At 43.7% G+C, this 20,082-nt stretch overlaps 1 protein-coding gene across 3 annotated transcripts in view; it reads left to right on the top strand.

Annotated features, from left to right (window-relative positions):
* Positions 1 to 20,082, top strand: part of sptbn5 (spectrin, beta, non-erythrocytic 5) — a 59,179-nt gene that overhangs the window by 30,875 nt on the left and 8,222 nt on the right. For all 3 annotated transcript variants that reach the window (XM_031828717.1, XM_031828718.1, XM_031828719.1), the window contains 29 exons: positions 64 to 290; positions 528 to 714; positions 934 to 1,134; positions 1,418 to 1,534; positions 2,618 to 2,775; positions 2,935 to 3,067; positions 3,246 to 3,391; positions 3,650 to 3,764; positions 5,769 to 5,879; positions 6,319 to 6,498; positions 6,755 to 6,958; positions 7,210 to 7,359; positions 7,537 to 7,641; positions 9,021 to 9,212; positions 9,882 to 10,037; positions 10,249 to 10,440; positions 10,810 to 10,905; positions 11,047 to 11,165; positions 11,378 to 11,492; positions 13,658 to 13,771; positions 13,903 to 14,024; positions 15,115 to 15,277; positions 15,455 to 15,643; positions 15,810 to 15,887; positions 16,012 to 16,184; positions 16,328 to 16,418; positions 17,858 to 18,004; positions 18,224 to 18,361; positions 19,622 to 19,878. In XM_031828717.1, coding sequence (XP_031684577.1) covers positions 64 to 290; positions 528 to 714; positions 934 to 1,134; positions 1,418 to 1,534; positions 2,618 to 2,775; positions 2,935 to 3,067; positions 3,246 to 3,391; positions 3,650 to 3,764; positions 5,769 to 5,879; positions 6,319 to 6,498; positions 6,755 to 6,958; positions 7,210 to 7,359; positions 7,537 to 7,641; positions 9,021 to 9,212; positions 9,882 to 10,037; positions 10,249 to 10,440; positions 10,810 to 10,905; positions 11,047 to 11,165; positions 11,378 to 11,492; positions 13,658 to 13,771; positions 13,903 to 14,024; positions 15,115 to 15,277; positions 15,455 to 15,643; positions 15,810 to 15,887; positions 16,012 to 16,184; positions 16,328 to 16,418; positions 17,858 to 18,004; positions 18,224 to 18,361; positions 19,622 to 19,878 — 4,376 coding nt within the window. The remainder of the gene's footprint in view (positions 1 to 63; positions 291 to 527; positions 715 to 933; positions 1,135 to 1,417; positions 1,535 to 2,617; positions 2,776 to 2,934; positions 3,068 to 3,245; positions 3,392 to 3,649; positions 3,765 to 5,768; positions 5,880 to 6,318; positions 6,499 to 6,754; positions 6,959 to 7,209; positions 7,360 to 7,536; positions 7,642 to 9,020; positions 9,213 to 9,881; positions 10,038 to 10,248; positions 10,441 to 10,809; positions 10,906 to 11,046; positions 11,166 to 11,377; positions 11,493 to 13,657; positions 13,772 to 13,902; positions 14,025 to 15,114; positions 15,278 to 15,454; positions 15,644 to 15,809; positions 15,888 to 16,011; positions 16,185 to 16,327; positions 16,419 to 17,857; positions 18,005 to 18,223; positions 18,362 to 19,621; positions 19,879 to 20,082) is intronic.

Below are 20,082 nucleotides of genomic sequence, written 5' to 3'. Positions count from 1 at the left end.
CTGTCTATATGAGCTAGCAATTTAACCTGAGGACGGGGTAAATTGTAATCACATTGTTCCCAGGATGCCAAGCTGAAGATCGAGGCCATCCAGAGGATGTTGCAGAATGCAGCCAAAGGTCACGACCTTCGCTCCAGCCGCCAGCTGTTGAAGGAGCACCAGCAGCTAGAGGCAGAGGCCCAGGAACTGGCTGACAAGATTAACACCATCGTGACCCGGGCCAAGCACCTGGCCACTAACCACTTTGACTCCCAGAGGATCCTTCAGGAGACAGATACGTACATGAAGCTGTAAGTAGTAAGGACGGATTAATGTGATCTGTAATTAGTAGCAGTAAAGCAATCCACTGATCGATCCATTGATTGATCCAATTGATTGATCCATTCATTTATGCATTGAATTAGCTAACCTAGTTCTCTATCTAGGGCCCAGAGTTTTTCCGGTTCAGGTAACATGGTCAGAAAAAAACATCTGTCCCCTGTTCATAATCCGTGTGGATATTTTTGAGACATCATCTCTGTATGCAGGTTCAAGTCGCTGCAGAAGCCTCTGGATCGTCGCAGGGCCCAGCTGGAGGCGTCCGTGGCTCTGTTTGGCTTCTATCACGATGTAGACATAGAACTCTCCTGGATAACTGAACACTACCCATCCACTGGCTCCACCAACTATGACAAGTCCCTGGCAGGGGCTATCAACCTCATGCAGAAACACAAGGTATCAGTCTGGTAACAAGAAAATAATGAGAAAGTTTGATTTACATTTTATTTTATGTCTAGTCATTTTTGTCTCTCTTATCCAGAGTGAATCTCATCCAGTATTTTGGGTTAGTTTGTTTGCTGCCCAGGGTGGACAGATGTAAATGAGTTAAAGCTGGTGCAATATATGTGTTGTGCATAGTCCCTGACAAAAATCAAATGTGTGTTCTGTGATCAGGAGCTGCAGGCAGAAGTGAACGCCCACCGTAAACACTTGAACCGGGTCCTGGAGAAGGGGCAGAGCTTGGAGAAGTCCAGCCAATATGATGGAGAGGAAGTCCAGCAGAGGAATACACACCTGGCCACAGAGTGGGAGGAGCTAGAGGCAGCCTGTGACAAGAGGGCCATCCACCTGAACAGGGCCATCACTAGAGAACAGGTAGGGCTAACAGGAAAGCAGAATCCTGATTGTGATGGATCCAAAGCATTCCAGCCGGTGTCTATTCCACAAGTTACCACCGACTAAATCTGTGACGTTAAAATACCTATTTACTCTGTTCCATCTGACGGTGCAATCCACTGTCTCATCAGTCCAGCCAGGCAATTTATAATCACGATCTCCACTATAAAAAGCATCTAGACATTATCTCACATTTCTTTTAGACTGTACCTCTGAAGGACAATAATCATTATACCTCATCACTGTACTCTTTTGCTCCTAGATCTTGCTTGACTGTGCGGAGCTGGAAACCCGTCTTTCTGAGACTCTAGCTTTGGTCAGCACTGATGAGTATGGCAAAAACGATCTAGCCACCCAGAGCCTTATCAAGCAACATCAGGTACTGTAACCCCATTCTCCTGTTCTCTTGTGTTTGACTGGCTGTATTCAAACTATACGTCACTGTCAACAGTTCTGTTGTTTGGATATAGTTGTTATGGATAAAGCCATCTGCTGAATGGCCATAGTATGCTGTGATAATCAGAGGAGTTGGTTAAAGCATCTACAGATCTAGGGACCACTGTCTAATGCAGCTGCACTGTGAGGAGCATGGTGTCTAATGCAGCTGCACGGTGAGGAGCATGGTGTCTAATGCAGCTGCACGGTGAGGAGCATGGTGTCTAATGCATCTGCACGGTGAGGAGCATGGTGTCTAATGCAGCTGCACTGTGAGGAGCATGGTGTCTAATGCAGCTGCACTGTGAGGAGCATGGTGTCTAATGCAGCTGCACCATGAGGAGCATGGTGTCTAATGCAGCTGCACTGTGAGGAGCATGGTGTCTAATGCAGCTGCACTGTGAGGAGCATGGTGTCTAATGCAGCTGCACTGTGAGGAGCGTGGTGTCTAATGCATCTGCACGGTGAGGACCATGGTGTCTAATGCAGCTGCACTGTGAGGAGCATGATGTCTAAGGCAGCTGCACCTTGAGGAGCATGATGTCTAATGCAGCTGCTCTGTGAGGAGCATGGTGTCTAATGCATCTGCACGGTGAGGAGCATGGTGTCTAATGCAGCTGCACGGTGAGGAGCATGGTGTCTAATGCAGCTGCACTGTTAGGAGCATGGTGTCTAATGCAGCTGCACTGTGAGGAGCATGTTGTCTAGTGCATCTGCACGGTGAGGAGCATGGTGTCTAATGCAGCTGCACCTTGAGGAGCATGGTGTCTAATGCAGCTGCACTGTGAGGCGCATGGTGTCTAATGCAGCTGCACTGTGAGGCGCATGGTGTCTAATGCAGCTGCACTGTGAGGAGCATGGTGTCTAATGCAGCTGCACTGTGAGGAGCATGGTGTCTAATGCAGCTGCACTGTGATGAGCATGGTGTCTAATGCAACTGCACGATGAGGAGCATGGTGTCTAATGCAGCTGCACGATGAGGATCATGGATTTTGTAATGCTGCTGTCTCTGTTGTGTGTACTGCAGGCGGTGGAGGGGCAGATGGAGGTGCTGGAGGCCCAGGTGGAGGAGCTGGGGGATAGTGTGGCGTCAGCCGTCCATGAGTGGAACCTGGACGAGGTCAACAGACCATACAGCCGCATCAGCAGTCAGATGAGCCAGCTGCAACACCAAGCCCAAGTCAGGTGAGCTCAAGCAATCAAACACATGACATTTGATACAAAGATGCCATGAGATCATGGTTTGATGCCCCCCCCCCCCCCCAAACAACAGGCACCACGAGGAGACATATGTTATGGGTGAGTGTCTTGTGTGTAACAGAGGAGTTGTCTACCTTCTCTCAGGGGCCAAAAGCTGAGGGAGGCTCTCCACCTCCATGAGTTCAGACGGGAGTCTTCAGAGCTGGACGACTGGATCACACAGCAGAGACAGATAGCCTCTTCTGAGGACTACGGAAATGACTATGAACATGTAGTGGTGAGAAATACCATCTACCACTACTGTCTATACAGTATATATTTGCACAGATCTCCAAAATGTTCAGTTGGAAAATATTATCCAGATTGTGAGCGTGACTAATGCCTATTTCTTCCAAAATGTGGCATTTGTCATTGAAAACAAAATTTTAACAAATGTTCTTGATTTCCCATGATAGCTACTGAATGGTAAATTTGAGGCCTTCCTGAAGAATTTGGACGTGGGTTTTGATAGGATGCGGAGCTGCAAAGAGCTTGCTGATAGTCTCATTCAAAATAAGCACCCTCAAGCTTCCACCATCAGGGATACACAACATCAGCTCCGGTATGGGCCCCTAATCGATACTCTTTATTGCTCACACTACCAGTCCACTGTACAAATTAACAATGCATGTATCCACATTCAAATGACGAAATACAACTCAAATCTGGTTGAAATGACATCATTACATGCTTCTTAACTTGTTGCAATGATGATGTCATTTCAAGCTGCTATGTCTACTGGGATGAAAGTCATGTTAAAGAGATCTTACCTGAGGACCTGAGTCGGTTGTTTTTGTCTTGTTTCCCTCCTGTTTGATAGATTGTCATGGAAGGAACTGCAGGACTTGGCCAAAGACCGCAAAGACCGTTTACTCAAAGCCGAGGAGTGTCACAAGTTTTACAGAGATCTCACCGATGCCTTAGGACATATTGAGGTACAGTTTAAGCATAAATAAGTATATTTTGGATGAATTAGAAATTGTCTTGAAAGTAGGGCTCGTGAGCGGCGCAGTGGTTTAAGGCACTGCATCTCAGTGCTAGAGGTGTCACTACAGACACCCTGGTTCGAATCCAGGCTGCATCACAACCGGCCGTGATTGGTAGTCCCATAGGGCGGTGCACAAATAGCCCAGCGTCGTCCGGGTTTGGCCGGTGTAGGCCGTTATTGTAAACAAGAATTTGTTCTTAACTGACTTGTCTAGGTAAATAAAGGTTCAATCAAATAAATACTCTACCGTTCAAAAATGTAGGGTCACTTAGAAATGTCAATGTTTTCCATGAAAACATGAGTTGCAAAATGAATAGGAAATATCGTCAAGACATGACACTGACATGACATGGTTATAAATAATGATTTTTAATTGAAATAATAATTGTGTCCTTCAAACTTTGCTTTCGTCAAAGAATCCTCCGCTTGCAGCAATTAAATCCTTGCAGACCTTTTGGCATTCTTAGTTGTCAATTTGTTGAGGTAATCTGAAGAGATTTCACCCCATGCTTCCTGAAGCACCTCCCACAAGTTGGATTGGCTTGATGGGCACTTCTTACGTACCATACGGTCAAGCTGCTCCCACAACAGCTCAATAGGGTTGAGATCCTGTGACTGTGCTGGCCACTCCATTATAGACAGAATACCAGCTGACTGCTTCTTCCCTAAATAGTTGCATAGTTTGGAGCTGTGCTTTGGGTCATTGTCCTGTTGTAGGAGGAAATTGGCTCCAACTGAGCGCCGTCCACAGGGTATGGCATGGCACTGCAAAATGGAGTGGTAGCCTTCCTTCTTCAAGATCCCTTTTACCCTGTACAAATCTCCCACTTTACCACCACAAAAGCACCCACAGACCATCACATTGCCTCCACCATGCTTGACAGATGGCGTCAAGCACTCCTCCAGCGTCTTTTCATTTTTTCTGCGTCTCTCGAATGTTCTTATTTGTGATCTGAACACCTCAAACTTAGATTTGTCTGTCCATAGAACTTTTTTCCAATCTTCCTGTGTCTGTGTTCTTTTGCCCATCTTAATCTTTTCTTTGAAATTGGCTGAGATATGGCTTTCTTCTCGCATGGAATAGCCTTAGTTTCTCAGAACAAGAATAGACTGATGAGTTTCAGGAGAAAGTTCTTTGTTTCTGGCCATTTTGAGCCTGTAATCGAACCCGCAAATGCTGATGCTCTAGATAGTCAACTAGTCTAAATAAGGCCATTTTTATTGCTTCTTTAATCAGGATAACAGTTTTCAGCTGTGCTAACATAATAGCAAAAGGGTTTTCTAACGATCACTTAGCCTTTTAAAATGATAAACTTGGATTAGCTAACACAACGTGCCATTGGAACACAGGAGTGATGGTTGCTGATAATGGGCCTCTACGCCTATGTAGATATTCCATAAAAAAATGTGCCAATTCCAGCTACAATAGTCATTTACAACATTAACAATGTCTACACTGTATTTCTGATCAATTTAATGGACAAAAATTGTGTTTTTCTTTCAAAAACAAGGACATTTCTAAGTGACCCCAAACTTTTGAACGGTAGTGTATAATAGCTCAGTGCCTTGCTGAGAGGCTCAGTGTTGCTCAGAGTTCATATAGAGTTCATCTCTGTGTAAAATTATCAGTCTTGACCTACAATGTTTACTGTGCCCCTTATCCGTGTGGTGTCAGGACGTCAACTTAATTTAAGGCACTGATCTGACTCAGGCAAACAATCAGCTGTGTAATGCTCACTGAAAGAACACCGTATAATTTAAGTGTGAGGGTCAAATTGAATGATGTGTAATGCAAATAAAAGTCACTACTGCTTAGCAAATGCATGCTGCTAAATTATTATTGAGTTTGTGTGATTCATGCTCTGTCTGTGTCCTCTCTCTCGCTCTTTCCTTCCATCAACCCCCCCCCCCCCCCCCCCCCCCCCTCTCGCTCTCTCTCCAACCACCACAGGAGAGGTACAAGAGCATTCCTGATGACATCGCCAGGGACCTGCGAGGGGTGCTTTTGCAGCTTCGTAAACACGAGGCTCTAGTCCACGTGCTAGCAGGGAACGAGCAGCAGGTACTGAACACAACACATCAATAGTTTACCCACAACTTTTGTGAACAAATGTTCTTATTGACTCGCTTTAACAACAATACAATCAATGATAATCCCTTCACCCAGAATTCCGATTTGTTTTTGCCCTGTATTATACTATAGATTGTATAAAACTGTCACTTACTCTTCCATTTTCTTGATCTAACGATTGAGCTAGGGCTTTCTAAGCTGTTCTTTGAGGATATTTCACTCAGAGGTTACTGTAATGGAGGTGGTTTTGTGAGCTACGCTTGTATGATAAGTAACCTTGCCTTAGACTTGTCTAGGTTTTAGCCCAGCGGGCTAACACAATCTTGTGGCGCACAGGTCACTGAATTTACCATCCAGGCCAGTTGTGGGGGTTGCCTGCATGTCTTCATTGTCCATCTATGAATCTTCCTGTCATATGGGTTGTTCTTAGCTCCAGGAGTTGCTGGATATGGCAGACTCCACCCTGGACCTGTGCTCCCCAGAGATGAGGGTTCTCCTGCAGGATCAACAACAGAAGGTGGTGGAGCACTGGGAGAAGCTGCGCCTCCACATGGACCAGAGGGAGGGAGACCTCAAACGGGCACGCCAGCGCTACCTCTTCCTCAACACGGTAACTGACTCTATATTAACCATTAGAGACACCATTTCCATTTGCAAACTCTCTCTCTGAGCCTTTACCAGGACTAATAAGCATTGTCAATGGCGATTCTACATTGAACGTGCTTTTTAGTCCAGGGTAGACTTCATTTGAGTCTAGGAAATCAGCATTAAGAGTTTCCTAGTTCTTGTTACACTGATTGATTTGGATATTACATGATGTATGTATTGCATGTTGGTTTTAACGTCAATCTATTTTGGTGTTCTAGGTCCAGGACTATGCCTTGTGGTGTGCCCAGGTGCTGAATGTGATGACAGCGGAGGAGTCTATTAGAGACGTGGCCACCTGTGACCTGCACCTGGCCCAGCACCAGCAGCTGTGGGCTGAGATCGTGGCCCGGGAGGAGACCTATGACCAGGCAGTGGCCATGGGGCAGGAGCTGCAGGTGCAGGACAGACACAACGCAAGAGAGGTATTCAATTTAAGAGATCTTTATTGCCACAGAAACACAATTCAGTTGCAGCAGAATTACACACATTGAATACACACCCTGTATGAGCATATACACACTCTGTATTCCTGTAAATGTCTCAATGTTTTCTGTGAAAATATTGTCTACTGTCCCAGCATTCTGAGGCTTGAATACATACAAGATGAGAGAGTTGGTTTTACATAAATGGTACCTAAATAAGCTGGCAATGTGTGGTGTCTTCCTCCTACCAGGTCCAGGATAAGCTGAGTGGTCTACAGGAGGAGAGGGACTCACTTCATGGCCACTGGGAGAGGAAACAGAGAGGCCTGGAGGGGACCCACCTGGAACAGGTCTTCTACAGGGACACAGAGAGCATGGAGAAGATCACCAACTCCCAAGAGGTCAGAGGTCAAAGCTGGTCAATCAAAGAATATATGCTCTGTTTCAAGACTCACATTGTCAGTGCAAGCCCCTCTGACGGTGCAATTACATCCATTTTGAAGCAAAACACATGTTCTCCTATGCTACAGTACATGTTCATATTTTGAATGCCCCCAACTTCTTGTTTTTCCTTCCAGATCCTTCTGAAGAACAGTGATCTGGGGACGTCAGTTGATGAGACAGAGGGACTCATAAAACGCCATGAAGCCTTTGAGAAACTCCTCAGCACTCAGGAGGACAAGGTCTGAATTCAAGCCTCCGCTGTCCATCTTTATGAAGGGCACTATCCTATTGTCCTTAACTCTGAAAGCGCCAACATCATTTTAGCTTAAAAACACCAACTGGGATCATTTTTGATAATTAGTAATGATTTCAAAGAGATACAATTGGTAATCATTTCAGAGAGATACTGTCTGTCAAGCAGTGTTCCCCCAAATAAGCATTAGATTTTTTTATTACACATTTATGGTCAAAATGGGATGTATCAAAATAGACATGTTTGTATGTTTTTCATGATTTGAACAGATATTTTGATTAATTTCATCCATGGCCACTTGTTATGAACATTTGTCTGTTATTCATTCAAAGTGTTGTTTCTGTGGTACTAGGAGGCTGAAAAAGGTGGCGAATGAGCTAATCTGACATACCTGTACGACGTAAAATGGCAACTGATATTGGCTATATAGGTAATATAGGTGCCGGTGCCATCACACTTTTAACTCTAACTTTGGAACATTATGGGCTATCAACTCTGTTCCAATTGCATCTGAAAGATGATAACCACAACTTGGTTATGTAGATTGTGTTATAGTGGCTGCTACGCTCCTGAGGGGCCAAATCTGGGGTTGCTCCATATCTTTAAACGCAGCATGCAACAATTTCAACGATTTTACTGAGTTACAGTTCAATATAAGGAAATCAGTCAATTGAAATAAATGAATTAGGCCCTAATCTATGGATTTCATGTGACTGGACAGGGGCACAGCCATGGGTGGGCCTAGGCCCACCAACTGGGAAGCCAGCCAATCAGAATGAGTTTTTCCTCACAACAGGGCTTTATTATAGACAGAAATACTCCTCAGTGGCATTGTGTAATGTGACTAAACTGTACATTTTAGAGTGGCCTTTTATTGTCCCCAGCACAAGGTGCACCTGTGTAATGATCATGCTGTTTAATCAGCTTCTTGATATGCCACACCTGTCAGGTGGATGGATGATCTTGACAAAGGAGAAATGTTAAGTGACAGGGATGTAAACAAATTTGTGCACAACATTTGAGAGAAATAAGCTTTTTGTGTACATTTCTGGGATCTTTCAGCTCATGAAACATGGGACCAACACTTTACATGTTACGTTTGTGCCAAATTTGGTTTACAAAGTTTACTATTGAGTCAACATTTTCAGGTTTGCCACACACCACTAGTATACAAAAGTTGCTTCAAAAGTTGCTTGGTAACTAGTTGCTTGACAAAGTCCTAAAATGTCAGTAGGATAAAACTTTTTACTTTTTTTTTTATAAAAAGACATGGGAATTTAATCATCTATGATATAACATACACTGTCAAGTGTTCTGTGTATGTGTCTCAGCCTGTTTAACCACAGCACTGTCATTGCTCTTTAGATATCATTGTTGAAGGACCTTGCTGAGAGACTGAAGAAGGAAGACTTCAGTCGTGAGAAAGCCGGCCACATCCACAGCAAGCTGAAGGCCCTCCTGGAGAGGCGAAGCAGGATTAAGGGACTGTCAATCAAACGCAGAGAGGAGTTGGCCATCTCCAGGCTGCTCTGCATCTTCAACCGCAATGCTGCCGAGGTACAGTACCCCACATCACCTGTGGTCAGACATGGGTTCCAATCCAGGGGCCAGGGTTCCGGGCCAGAAGCACGCTTTTGACTGCACTTACAGTTTTGCTTTGGTACTGCAGTTTAACTGATGTCTGGCCCAGAAAGACAATTCCCGTAGACGTCGACATGGAAAAGTATAATTTGAAAATTTCTAAGAAGACAAGTCATCACCTTTAAGTACAAACTATACATTGACGTGCTTAGCACGCTCTGACAGAGTTCCCAGAGCATGTTCGCGCGATACTGCTGTCTGTCCAGTGTGCACTGAGTGCTAGTGTGCACTGAGAAAGAAAGAAAGATGTAAACAACCACGAAACGGTGTATGCGAATGTGAGTAGATTACGTTGAAAACTACGGTCGGCCATCTTGGAAGCAGTCTAGTTCTTTTATTCATCAATCATTCAAATACTATTTGTTTTCTTTCAACTACTTTCACCCGTTGAGCCTGGCTGACCTGGAGTGCCAGATGGGCTTGCACTTCGAGACTAGTCCTTTAGTTCCCTTGCACCAGAAAAGCTCAATCAAGTGTAGATGGAGTATTTAGAGATAAATAATTATGGAAAAGAATGACTATTTGAACCAAGGTCTGCCTGTTGTAGATGAAGTGATGTTGTGATGTTGTCTGTCTTTGGCCCAGGCTGAGGAGTGGGTGTCGGAGCGTATGCAGAAGATGCAGGAGGACTCCAAGGTGGACCTGAGCAACCTGCAGACCAAGATGAAGCTGCTTCAAAAACATCAAGTCTTTGAGGCAGAGATTCTCGCCCACAGCAGAATCATTGACTCAGTGCAGCTGGTATGAGCTGTTATTAAACTACACGGGGGAGGGTTTCTTGTCAGCGATAACTACAGTACATAGTTCAGTAACACTTCATCCTTATAATCCTTTACAACTTCTTATAAGGATGTATGAGCCTTTATAATGTCTCATAATAAGTCATAATAGGTCATAGAGATTCATGTATCAATGTTTGAGCTGACTCAAACTGACCCCTGTGCTGGCCTAGGCTGGTGAGGAGCTGGTGTCTCTGCATCACCCTAAGTCCCAGGAGGTTCGTCGTAGTGTTGCAGCTCTGGAGAAACACTGGGAGGAGCTGAAGCTGGCGGTGGCCACCAGGGGGAAGGTTCTAGAAGACAACAGAGACTTCTTGGAGTTTCTGCAGAAGGTGGACCAGGTGGAGGTCTGGATCAGACAGAAGGTAAGAATGGACTAGAACAATTGATGAAGGAGTCTTAGAAGAGCTATGAAAAGAAGTCCCTGCACACTTGAATCAGATGCAAGTTTCAGTGTTAAATGTGTAAAGCTTCCGAAAACAACAATCTTTTGTCAGAGCACACCACTTAGAAAAGCAATGTATGAAGGAACTTTCAAGAGGAGGCAGTATGGCACTGTGAGACTTTTTAGATGAGAATGCAACCACAAAACGTTTGATTTCAAGAAGAATGCAGGAGCTACCACGATACCCGTAGTTGTCAGCATGTCTCGCATATTGATAATATAAAAAAACAAACATGGAAATATATATATTTTTTTACATAGATTTGTTATGTTTTCTATTATTTTTCAGGAGGTGATGATAAACATAGGGGATGTTGGCACAGACTATGAGCATGGGCTCCAACTGCTGAAGAAACTGAATGAGTTTAGAGGATCAGGCTCTGGGGTGAGTTTGTTTCTGAACGAACATACGGAATGTACAGTACTAACGTTTTCCATCGCTGCTGGACTTGGAACTTTGGGTGAGTTTAGTGACACTTATCAAGAAGGAGAATTGGAAAATTGAATTGAGTGCGTTTTATTTCAGGAAGTCACAGTGGACGATGCTCATATCAAGGCCATCAACAGCCTGGCTGCTCGGCTGGAGAGGCAGAACTGTGACGAACTGGCCACAGTGAAACAGCGCAGACAGCAGCTTAATGACAGGTGACACCCAACCTACTGAGAAAATGTGTTGATGATGATGATGACTGTGGTGATGTTTGTCCTTCAAGAGGAAACCTATTTCTACAGCTCACAGGTTCCATTGCCTTTATTCAACCAGAAAAGTTGTAATGTACTGTACACATACTGTAGTGTAATTATATATTTTTTGGACCTGCTCTAACACCTTTTCTTTTCACCACACCTTCCATCAGATGGAGTAAGTTCCATGGCAACCTGAGCAGCTATAAGAAGAAGCTGGAGGCAGCGCTGGTGATCCACTCTCTCATCAGAGAACTGGATGAAGTCCGGGAGAGAGCCAATGAGAAGGTTGGAATGGCTTCATCTTAACCCTTCTCTATAAAACCTACTTAATATTAAGTCTCTTACTGTAACTTATTGTAACAGATGTCATAAGAAGATATCACAGATCTCAGTTTCAGAGTACAGTATTTGAGTATACACCTGTCATGCTATTTTATAAAGTAATTTCTCTGTAAACTAATCATGTAAATGTAATTAACTAGAATGTCGAGGCACCATGGAAGAATGTTTATAGAGCTGTTGTCTTCCGAATAAACTCTTAAATACCTGGTAATCTTTTATATCAATAGCAGTCAATTATTATTGTTATTTATTTTTCACACCTTTTTTCTCCCCAATTGGTAGTAGTTACAGTCTTGTCTCATCGCTGCAACTCCCGTATGGACTCGGGTGAGGCGAAGGTCGAGAGCCATGCGTCCTCTGAAACACAACCCAACTAAGCCGACCTGCTTCTTGACGCAATGCCCATCCAACCCGGAAGCCAGCCGCACCAATGTGTCGGAGGAAACACCGTACACCTGGCAACCGTGTCAGCGTGCACTGCGCCCGGCCCGCCATAGGAGTTGCTAGTGTGTGATAAGACAAGGATATCCCTGCCGGCCAAACCCTCCCTAACCCGGATGACACTGGGCCAATTGTGCGCTGCTGCCTGGGCTCGAACCCAGAATCTCTGGTGGCACAACGCCACTCGGGAGGCCCTAGCAGTCAATTATTAATCGTCACCTTATTCAGTCTCATCTGAACGTCGTAAAATTCTTGGTTATCTTCAAGAACCCTGGCTAACAAGTTGAATAAGCAATAAAAAAAAAATTTAATTATTTATTTACTAAATAACTAAATAATCACACAGAATTGCATATACATAGGATGGATCATACATTGATTACCAATTATGTCATACAAGAAAACGTCCCTAGTGGATGGAACCGATATGATGGCTGGTTACACAAAGAAAAGGGGTTGGGTTTGAATGAAAGCGCAGGAAGACTGAGGAACAAAGGGATTGGTCTATCGGACCTTATGAAGCTATGCTATCGTAAATACAAAATCTTATGCATTCTAAATAACTGCCCATTTTGGAAAAGGAAAATGTAAGAAATATTTACTCTGAGCTGCGCTTCGATAGATTGGTCGTAGATGGAAGGCTGGGTTGCCCAGCAGAGATCCCTCTTGTCCTTTGAAGAATATGTTGTGTGGTAGAACGGATACGTTGTAGTACCCTGTCTTTCTGAAGAGATTGTCCGTTCTTTCCTAGCCCACGTTTACAGCTGCTGCTGCTAACTTTTAGGATGTATCACTTCTTTAGTGAATAAGAGTTCAAAGTTCATACCAAGTTGCCATACTTTAAGCTCATGCTATATTCTGGCTGGTATAGTCTAAATTCATCCTTCCAGCATGCCAATCACCACCTCCACGTTGAAATTCGCCCTTTTAAATGTATGGACATCAGTCCTCACTTCACCGGGAACACAATGTTAATTTCGTTAGGTTGTAGTCGTTCAACCATTCGCAACCAGAGCTCACGCTGAGGTTGGCTTAGTTCTGTAGTTGGTATTAGCCCTTTTAAATGTATGGACATCAGTCCTCACGTCATCGGGAACACAAGGTTGACTTTTCATCAACAGGCTTTTGTAGAGAGAAGGGCATGTTTCATAGATTACAACCAATGTCTGTTCACATGGTCGGGGCCACTGAGTTGAGCATAGTTCACTTATGAAAACAATTCTCTCATTTAGATGCTAAAATTACATTTAATCTTTTCACAAATAGCTTCATATTTAAACATTTAAATTGCACAACAGTTCCATGTGAATCTGATAGAATGTGTTTACTTTCCAAGATACAGTTTATGTCATCCTATCATCAGTGATAATGTCTCAGACGACAACTGATCTGACATCATATTCTTTAAGTACCAACGGATATTTTCAACTGGTTGGATTACCGAAATATGGTTCCGTTCCCCACCCTTTTGATGTTACCAGACTGTCTCTATGTTAGCTTTTCCAAAAGTCAAGTCTGTAGAGTAGAGAGAGAAAAGGGGGAAAGGTATTTATGGGGGTCATAAAACCTCAGCAACAAGGCAACGTCATAACACACCCTTGTTGTCTTGAAAGTGTGTCCACATCATATTGTATTTTAATTCCTATCTGCTGGGATTCCTATTTTAGATGCATCTGCTGCAAGGCCAGGACTGTGGCTGGGATGTGGAGAGTGTGGAGAATCTGATACGACGCCACGAGGAGACTGAACGCGAGGCTGGAGTCATACAAGAAAGAGGCAAGGTAAGAAGAAGCCACAACATGGCCCGATATACTGTAATACGTTTTACAGTGAAACAGAAAAATATAGTTGAATTGAATCGAATATTTGAAAGACCAACTAATTGCATCCTGGTCTTGTGTTGATTTGCCAGGCACTGGAAAAGGACACCGCTGACCGCCTGAAAGCTCAGTCTGTGATGGCCGACAAACTGAGCAAAAAGCAGAAAGAGGTCAAAACCGGCCTTGTGAAGCTGGAGAAGGACATTAAACTCAGGTGTGTTGCAAATAATAACTGAAATATCCTGAAAATATGTACTCTTTCCCAACGTGATACACTACACGACCAAAAGTATGTGGACACCTGCTCGTCGAACATCTCATTCGAAAATCATGGGCATTAATATGGAGTTGGTTCCCCTTTTGCTGCTATAATAGCCTCCACTCTTCTGGGAAGGCTTTCCACTAGATGTCGGAACATTGCTGTGAGGACTTGTTTCCATTCAGCCACGAGCATTAGTGAGGTCGGGCACTGATGTGAGAGATTAGCCCTGGCTCGCAGTTGGCGTTCCAATTCATCCCAAAGGTCTTCGATGGGGTTGAGGTCAGGGCTCTGTGCAGGCCAATCAAGTTCTTTCACAATGATCTCACAAAGTTGTAAGCTCAGAATCATCTAGAATGTCATTGTATGCTGTAGCGTTAAGATTCCCCTTCACTGCAACCTAGCCCGAACCATGAAAAACAGCCCCAGACAATTATTTCTCCTCCACCAAACTTTACATTTGGCACTATGCATTGGGGCATGTAGCGTTCTCCTGGCATTTGCCAAACCCAGATTAGTCCGTGGGACTGTCAGATGGTGAAGCGTGATTCATCACTCCAGAGAACACGTTTCCATTGCTCCAGAGTCCAATGGAGGCAAGCTTTACACCACTCCAGCTGACGCTTGGCATCAACTTACAGTTGACCGGGGCAGCTCTAGCAGGGCAGAAATTTCACAAACTGACTTGTTGGAAAGGTGGCATCCTGTGACGGTACCATGTTGAAAGTCAATGAGCTCTTCTATAAGGCCATTCTACTGCCAATGTTTGTCTATGGAGATTGCATGGCGGTGTGCCTTATTTTATATACCCGTCAGCAACGTGTGTGGCTGAAATAGCCAAATCCTCTAATTTGAAGGGCTGTCCACATACGTATGTGTATATATAGTGTACTTTGATCTTGCAAAAATGACACAATGGAATCATTATTCAAGTCATTATGACAGTATAGATGTGTGTGCTCTGTTAGGACACCATCTACTTCCATTTGTATTATTATGGGGTATGGGGAAGCAGCAGAGAGACTTATAGGAAGTGATGTTACAGGAAGGAGAGGCTGCAGGAGGCTCACCAGCTGCAGCTGTTCAAGGCTAACCAGCGCCTCCTACTGGACTGGACCCTGAAGCAGAGCTCTGAGATGGGAGAGAAAGGCCTGCCCAAGAGCAAGAACGAGGCAGAGCGATTCATAGTAGAACATCAAGACTGGAAGGTGACGACTGATTATGATATTCAAGTTATCTTGGCTATCTTTCTAGGTCTCCTTGCTCTTTATCTTTCTAGGTCTCACTAGAAAAGGAGGTTTACAAATATTTTTACCTCCCATAAGACCCATTTAAATTGCAAACGTATGTTTCCGGAAGAGATTAAATGTGTTAATGTGTTCTAGACTGAAATTGATGCACGGGGGGAGCGTATCGACTCTGTCAGAGACTTTGGCCTGAGTCTGGTAAAGTCTGGACACAGCTCATCATCAGAGATCAATAAGTCTCTGACCAAGCTGGAAGAGGCCAAGATGGGTCTGAGCCAGACCTGGCAGAACAGGAAGAAGACTCTGGATCAGGCTCTAGGCCTACAGGTAACCCTAACTTAGAGCCATTTGTACAATTTATGTTGTGAATGTAGCTCATCGAACATTAGGCATGTTTTCCTGCTTATTTATTGCTTATTGGCAGTCAACGCACCTAATAAAATAAGGGTAAAATACATTTAAATAAGTTACATAAATCTTGTTTTCATTTCAGTTATTCCTTGGCTACATGGAGCAAAGTGAAAGCTGGTTGAGCAACAAGGAGGCCTTTCTGGCCAATGAAGACCTTGGGGTAGGAACTCAAATGTATTTGCTCGTAAATTATGTGTGAACAATTTATGTAGGCCTTTTTAAAGGACTTATGAAGGCTGCATCAAATGTGTTGTTTAAATTGTGACATTGATTGATTATTGCAGAGTTCTCTATCTGATGTGGAGACCCTCCAGAGAAAGCAAGCCCTGTTTGAGAACACTCTGGATGCTCAGATGGAGCAGGTGGAAGGAGTGGAGCGGTTCGCCCAACAGCTGATCCAGCAGAAACACTTTGACTCGGACAATATCAAGTGCAAGAGCAAGTCTGTGCTGCTCAGGTAGAAGCCAACAATGAACTATGAGCCAAATATTTCCCCGTTTTCAAAGACTGCCCATATACAAAGATATTGTTTGGTGTATGCAATGATTTCTTCTGCCTTTGTTTGCTATACCTGACTCAAAAAAACATGCCTCTCTCCAGAAAAGGAAAACTGTTGGAAATGAGTAAGGTTCGCCGGAAGGCTCTTGAAGAATCTCTACAACTCCAGAAGTTCCTGGGTAGCAGCTATGAGGTATGAGAAGTTGGGTCTGCTTGATGAGTCCACTTTAACCAACTCAATGTTAGTGTGGGTCTATGAGGTTGGTATGCAAGACTAAAACAGACCTGGCAGGGTCCCCTGAGTCAATACTTTGTAGAAGCACCTTTGGCGGCAATTACAGCTTTGAGTTGTCTTGGGTATTTCTCTATTAGCTTTGCACTTCTGGATTTGGGGATTTTCTCGCATTCTTCCCTGCAGATTTTCTCAAGTTCTGTTAAATTAGATGGGGAGCGGCAGTGAACAGCAATCTTTAAGTCTTTCCACAGAAAGTGGGATTCAAATCTGGGCTTTGGCTGGGCCACTCAAGGATTTTCACATTCTTGTTCTGAAGCCATCCTGGTGTTGCTTTGGCTGTAAGCTTGGGGTCATTGTCCTGTTGGAACATAAATCTTCGTCCCAGTCTAAGGTTGTTTGCATTATGAAGTAGGTTCTCATCAAGGATTTGCCTGTATTTGCCTCCTTTCATTATTCCCTCTATTCTTTCCAGTCTCTCAGTCCCTGCCACTGAAAAGCATCCCCATAGCATGATGTTCCCACCACCATGCTTTACGGTTAAATGGGTGATGAGCTATGCCTGGTTCTCCAGACATAGCGCTTTGCATTCATGCCCAAACATTTTGTCTCATCAGACCACTAAACCTTTTGCCTTATGATCTCAGTCTTTTACATGTCTTTTTCCAAACTGATGTGCTGTAGAGACTGTTGTCCTGGCAGGTTCTCCCATCTCAGCCAAGGAACTATGCAGTTCTGTGTGTTCATTGGGTTCTTGATCATCTTCTTGACCAATGTATTTTTTGCCCGGTTGCTCGGTTTGGTTGGACGGATAGCTCAAGGCAGAGTCTGGGTAGTTCAATATTTTTTCCATTTCCCAATGATGGAGACCACTGTGGTATTGGAAACTTTAAACACTCTAGAAATGGTTTTATACCCTTCCCCAGATATATGTCTCATCACATTTCTATCTCGGAGATCTACGGACAGGCCCTTGGACTTCATAGTATATTTTCAGCTCTGACATGTTCTGTCAACTGTGGGACCTTATATAGAGAGTTGTGTGTCTTTTTAAATCATGTCCAAACAGTTGAATTGGCCACAGGTCAACTCCAATCAAGTTGTAGTGACATAGATTATCAAAGAAAATTGGATGCTTCCTGAGCTTAATTTGGAGGTTCATAGCGTCGGGTGTGTGAATACTTATGTAAATTAGATATTTCTGTGTTTCATTTTCACTTTGTCATTATGGGGTATTGTGTGCAGATGGGTGAGAACTAATCTATGTAATCAATTCTGAATTTAGGCTGTAACACAAAATGTGGAATAAGTCAAGGGGTATGAATGCTTTCTGAAGGCACTGTAAGTAATGTGTAGTACCTTGAACCTGTAAAGTAATGTGTGATAACTGGAACCTGCAGGTGTGCTCGTGGCTCAATGAGAGGAATGCAGTGGCCCTGGATGAAAGCTGGAGAGACCCCATCAACCTCCAGGCCAAACTGCTGAAACACCAGAGCTTTGAGGCTGAGATCTTAGCCAACCGTAACCGAGTTGACACTCTTACTAAGGTATGTGTGAAGAAGTGCTTTCAGTGCACATTAATCACATAGTAGTATCTCAGTACTTTCCTATGGCTTATGACAGCTCAATACACCTTAATTAAGATAGAATAACATAGCTCTCTGTCCAAGCTCTGAGACCAGTGTCTCGGCAGATGTTATCCACAGTACAGTTAGTTAGCAGTGACTGGTCTAGGCAAGTGTTATTGAGTCAATGTTCACCACCAGGAGGGGGAGAGAATGATAGCAGCGGGTCACTCCACTCCTGGGAAGATCAAACCGTGGCTGAAGGACCTTAACCATGGCTGGGACCTGCTCCTCAACAACTGTAAAGAGAAGAAATCTCGTCTGCAGCAGGCCTACCAGGTATTTGCACCTCATAGACGTATTGTACTCATTTTTGATGATCGATACAGTAGATGATACTGTGAAAAGGAGAATGTAACTTTTATGAGATGATAAACTAAAAATCTAATCTAATTTTATTGGTCGCCTACACATACAAAAGTATGTGGATTCTGCTATTTCAGCCACACGCGCCGTTGCTGACAGGTGTATAAAATCAGGCACACACCCATGCAATCTCCTTAGGGAAACATTGGTAATAGAATGATCTTACTGAAGAGCTCAGTGACTTTTAATGTGTTTTTTAATGTGTTTTTCCGGAGCTTCGTGAAATGGGTTTCCATGGCCGAGCAGCCCCGCACAAGCCTAAGATCACCATGTGCAATACCAAGCGTTGGCTGGAGTGGTGTAATGCTCGCCGCCATTGGACTCTGGAGCAGTGAACACACATTCTCTGGAGTGATGAATCACGCTTCACCATCTGACAATCCATTTAGCTGATGCCAGGAGAACACTACCAACTGCGAGACAGGCCTAACCGCCCAACATCAGTGCCCGACCTCACTAATGCTCTTGTGGCTGAATGGAAGCAAGTCCCTGCAGCAATGTTCCTGCAGCAATGTTCCAACATCTAGTGGAAAGCCTTCCCAGAAAAGTGCAGTTTGTTATAGCAGCAAAGGGGGGACCAACTCCATTTTAATGTCCATGATTTTGGAATGAGATGTTCGATGAGCATGTGTCCACATACTTTTGGTCATGTAGTGTATTTGCAAAGACAACATCCCCTCCAGGTAAAATAATCAAGTAATAAAGCATTCTGCTTTAAAGGCCGAATGCAGCTGTTTTTATTTCAATATCAAATCCTTTCTGGGCAACAATTAAATACCTGACTTTTATAGTTTTCCATGAAAATGGTTGAAAAGAAACAAAAATAGCTTTTTAACAAAAAAAATCTCAAACAGGAATTTAGCTAGGACTGTCTGGGAGTGGTCGGAGTTAGACTCCCTTTTGTTATTGGTCTATATTAACTTATATCGGCTGCTGATGTCACGAGGCAAGTCAAAACTCCACCCATGCAAAACCTGCTGAATAGAAGGTCTTGTGTAGATTGTACCAGCAACTATTAAGAAATAACACTAATCAAATGCCTTCATACATTTACAGTGTTAGTTTCATCAGCTGTTGTACAATATGATATAAAACACATTTTGACTGCTATTGGTCTTTACGTAAAGTGTTAAGCTATAATTCTTCTATGAATTTGTCATTTTCTACCACCAGGCTTTACAGTTCCAACGTTCTCTGGACGACATCGAGGAGTGGCTTGGGTCCGTAGAAGTTGAAGTAACCAACGAGGACTGTGGCACTGACCTCCCGTCAGTCAACAGGCTGCTGAAGGCTCTACAGGACCTGGAGGAGGTAGTGGATGGCTATCTGGAGAGGGTCCAGGGCCTGGTGGATACAGCCAAGGACTTCAGCTCCAAGGGCAACTTCCTGGCCCAGGAGATCCAGCAACGAGTAGGCCAAACTGTCAATAGGTACGTTTTTTTGTTTTTTGTCAAAGATATATAAATAATACTGGCAAAGCATATTATGTCTTTGATTCCCCCCAACTACTATGTAACAGAGCACATACACACCAATACTGCATGGCTGTGAGACTGCGCTTGTGAAAGGAATTGTAAGGGTTTTGCACAGTAGTACGTTTTTTTTTTTTTTTTTTTTTTTACATGATCCTTCAA

The sequence above is a fragment of the Oncorhynchus kisutch genome, linkage group LG7, assembly GCF_002021735.2.
Source record: "Oncorhynchus kisutch isolate 150728-3 linkage group LG7, Okis_V2, whole genome shotgun sequence".
Lineage (NCBI taxonomy): Eukaryota > Metazoa > Chordata > Actinopteri > Salmoniformes > Salmonidae > Oncorhynchus > Oncorhynchus kisutch.
Note: the sequence above shows the minus strand (reverse complement) of the source record. Positions and strands in the feature narration are given on the sequence as shown.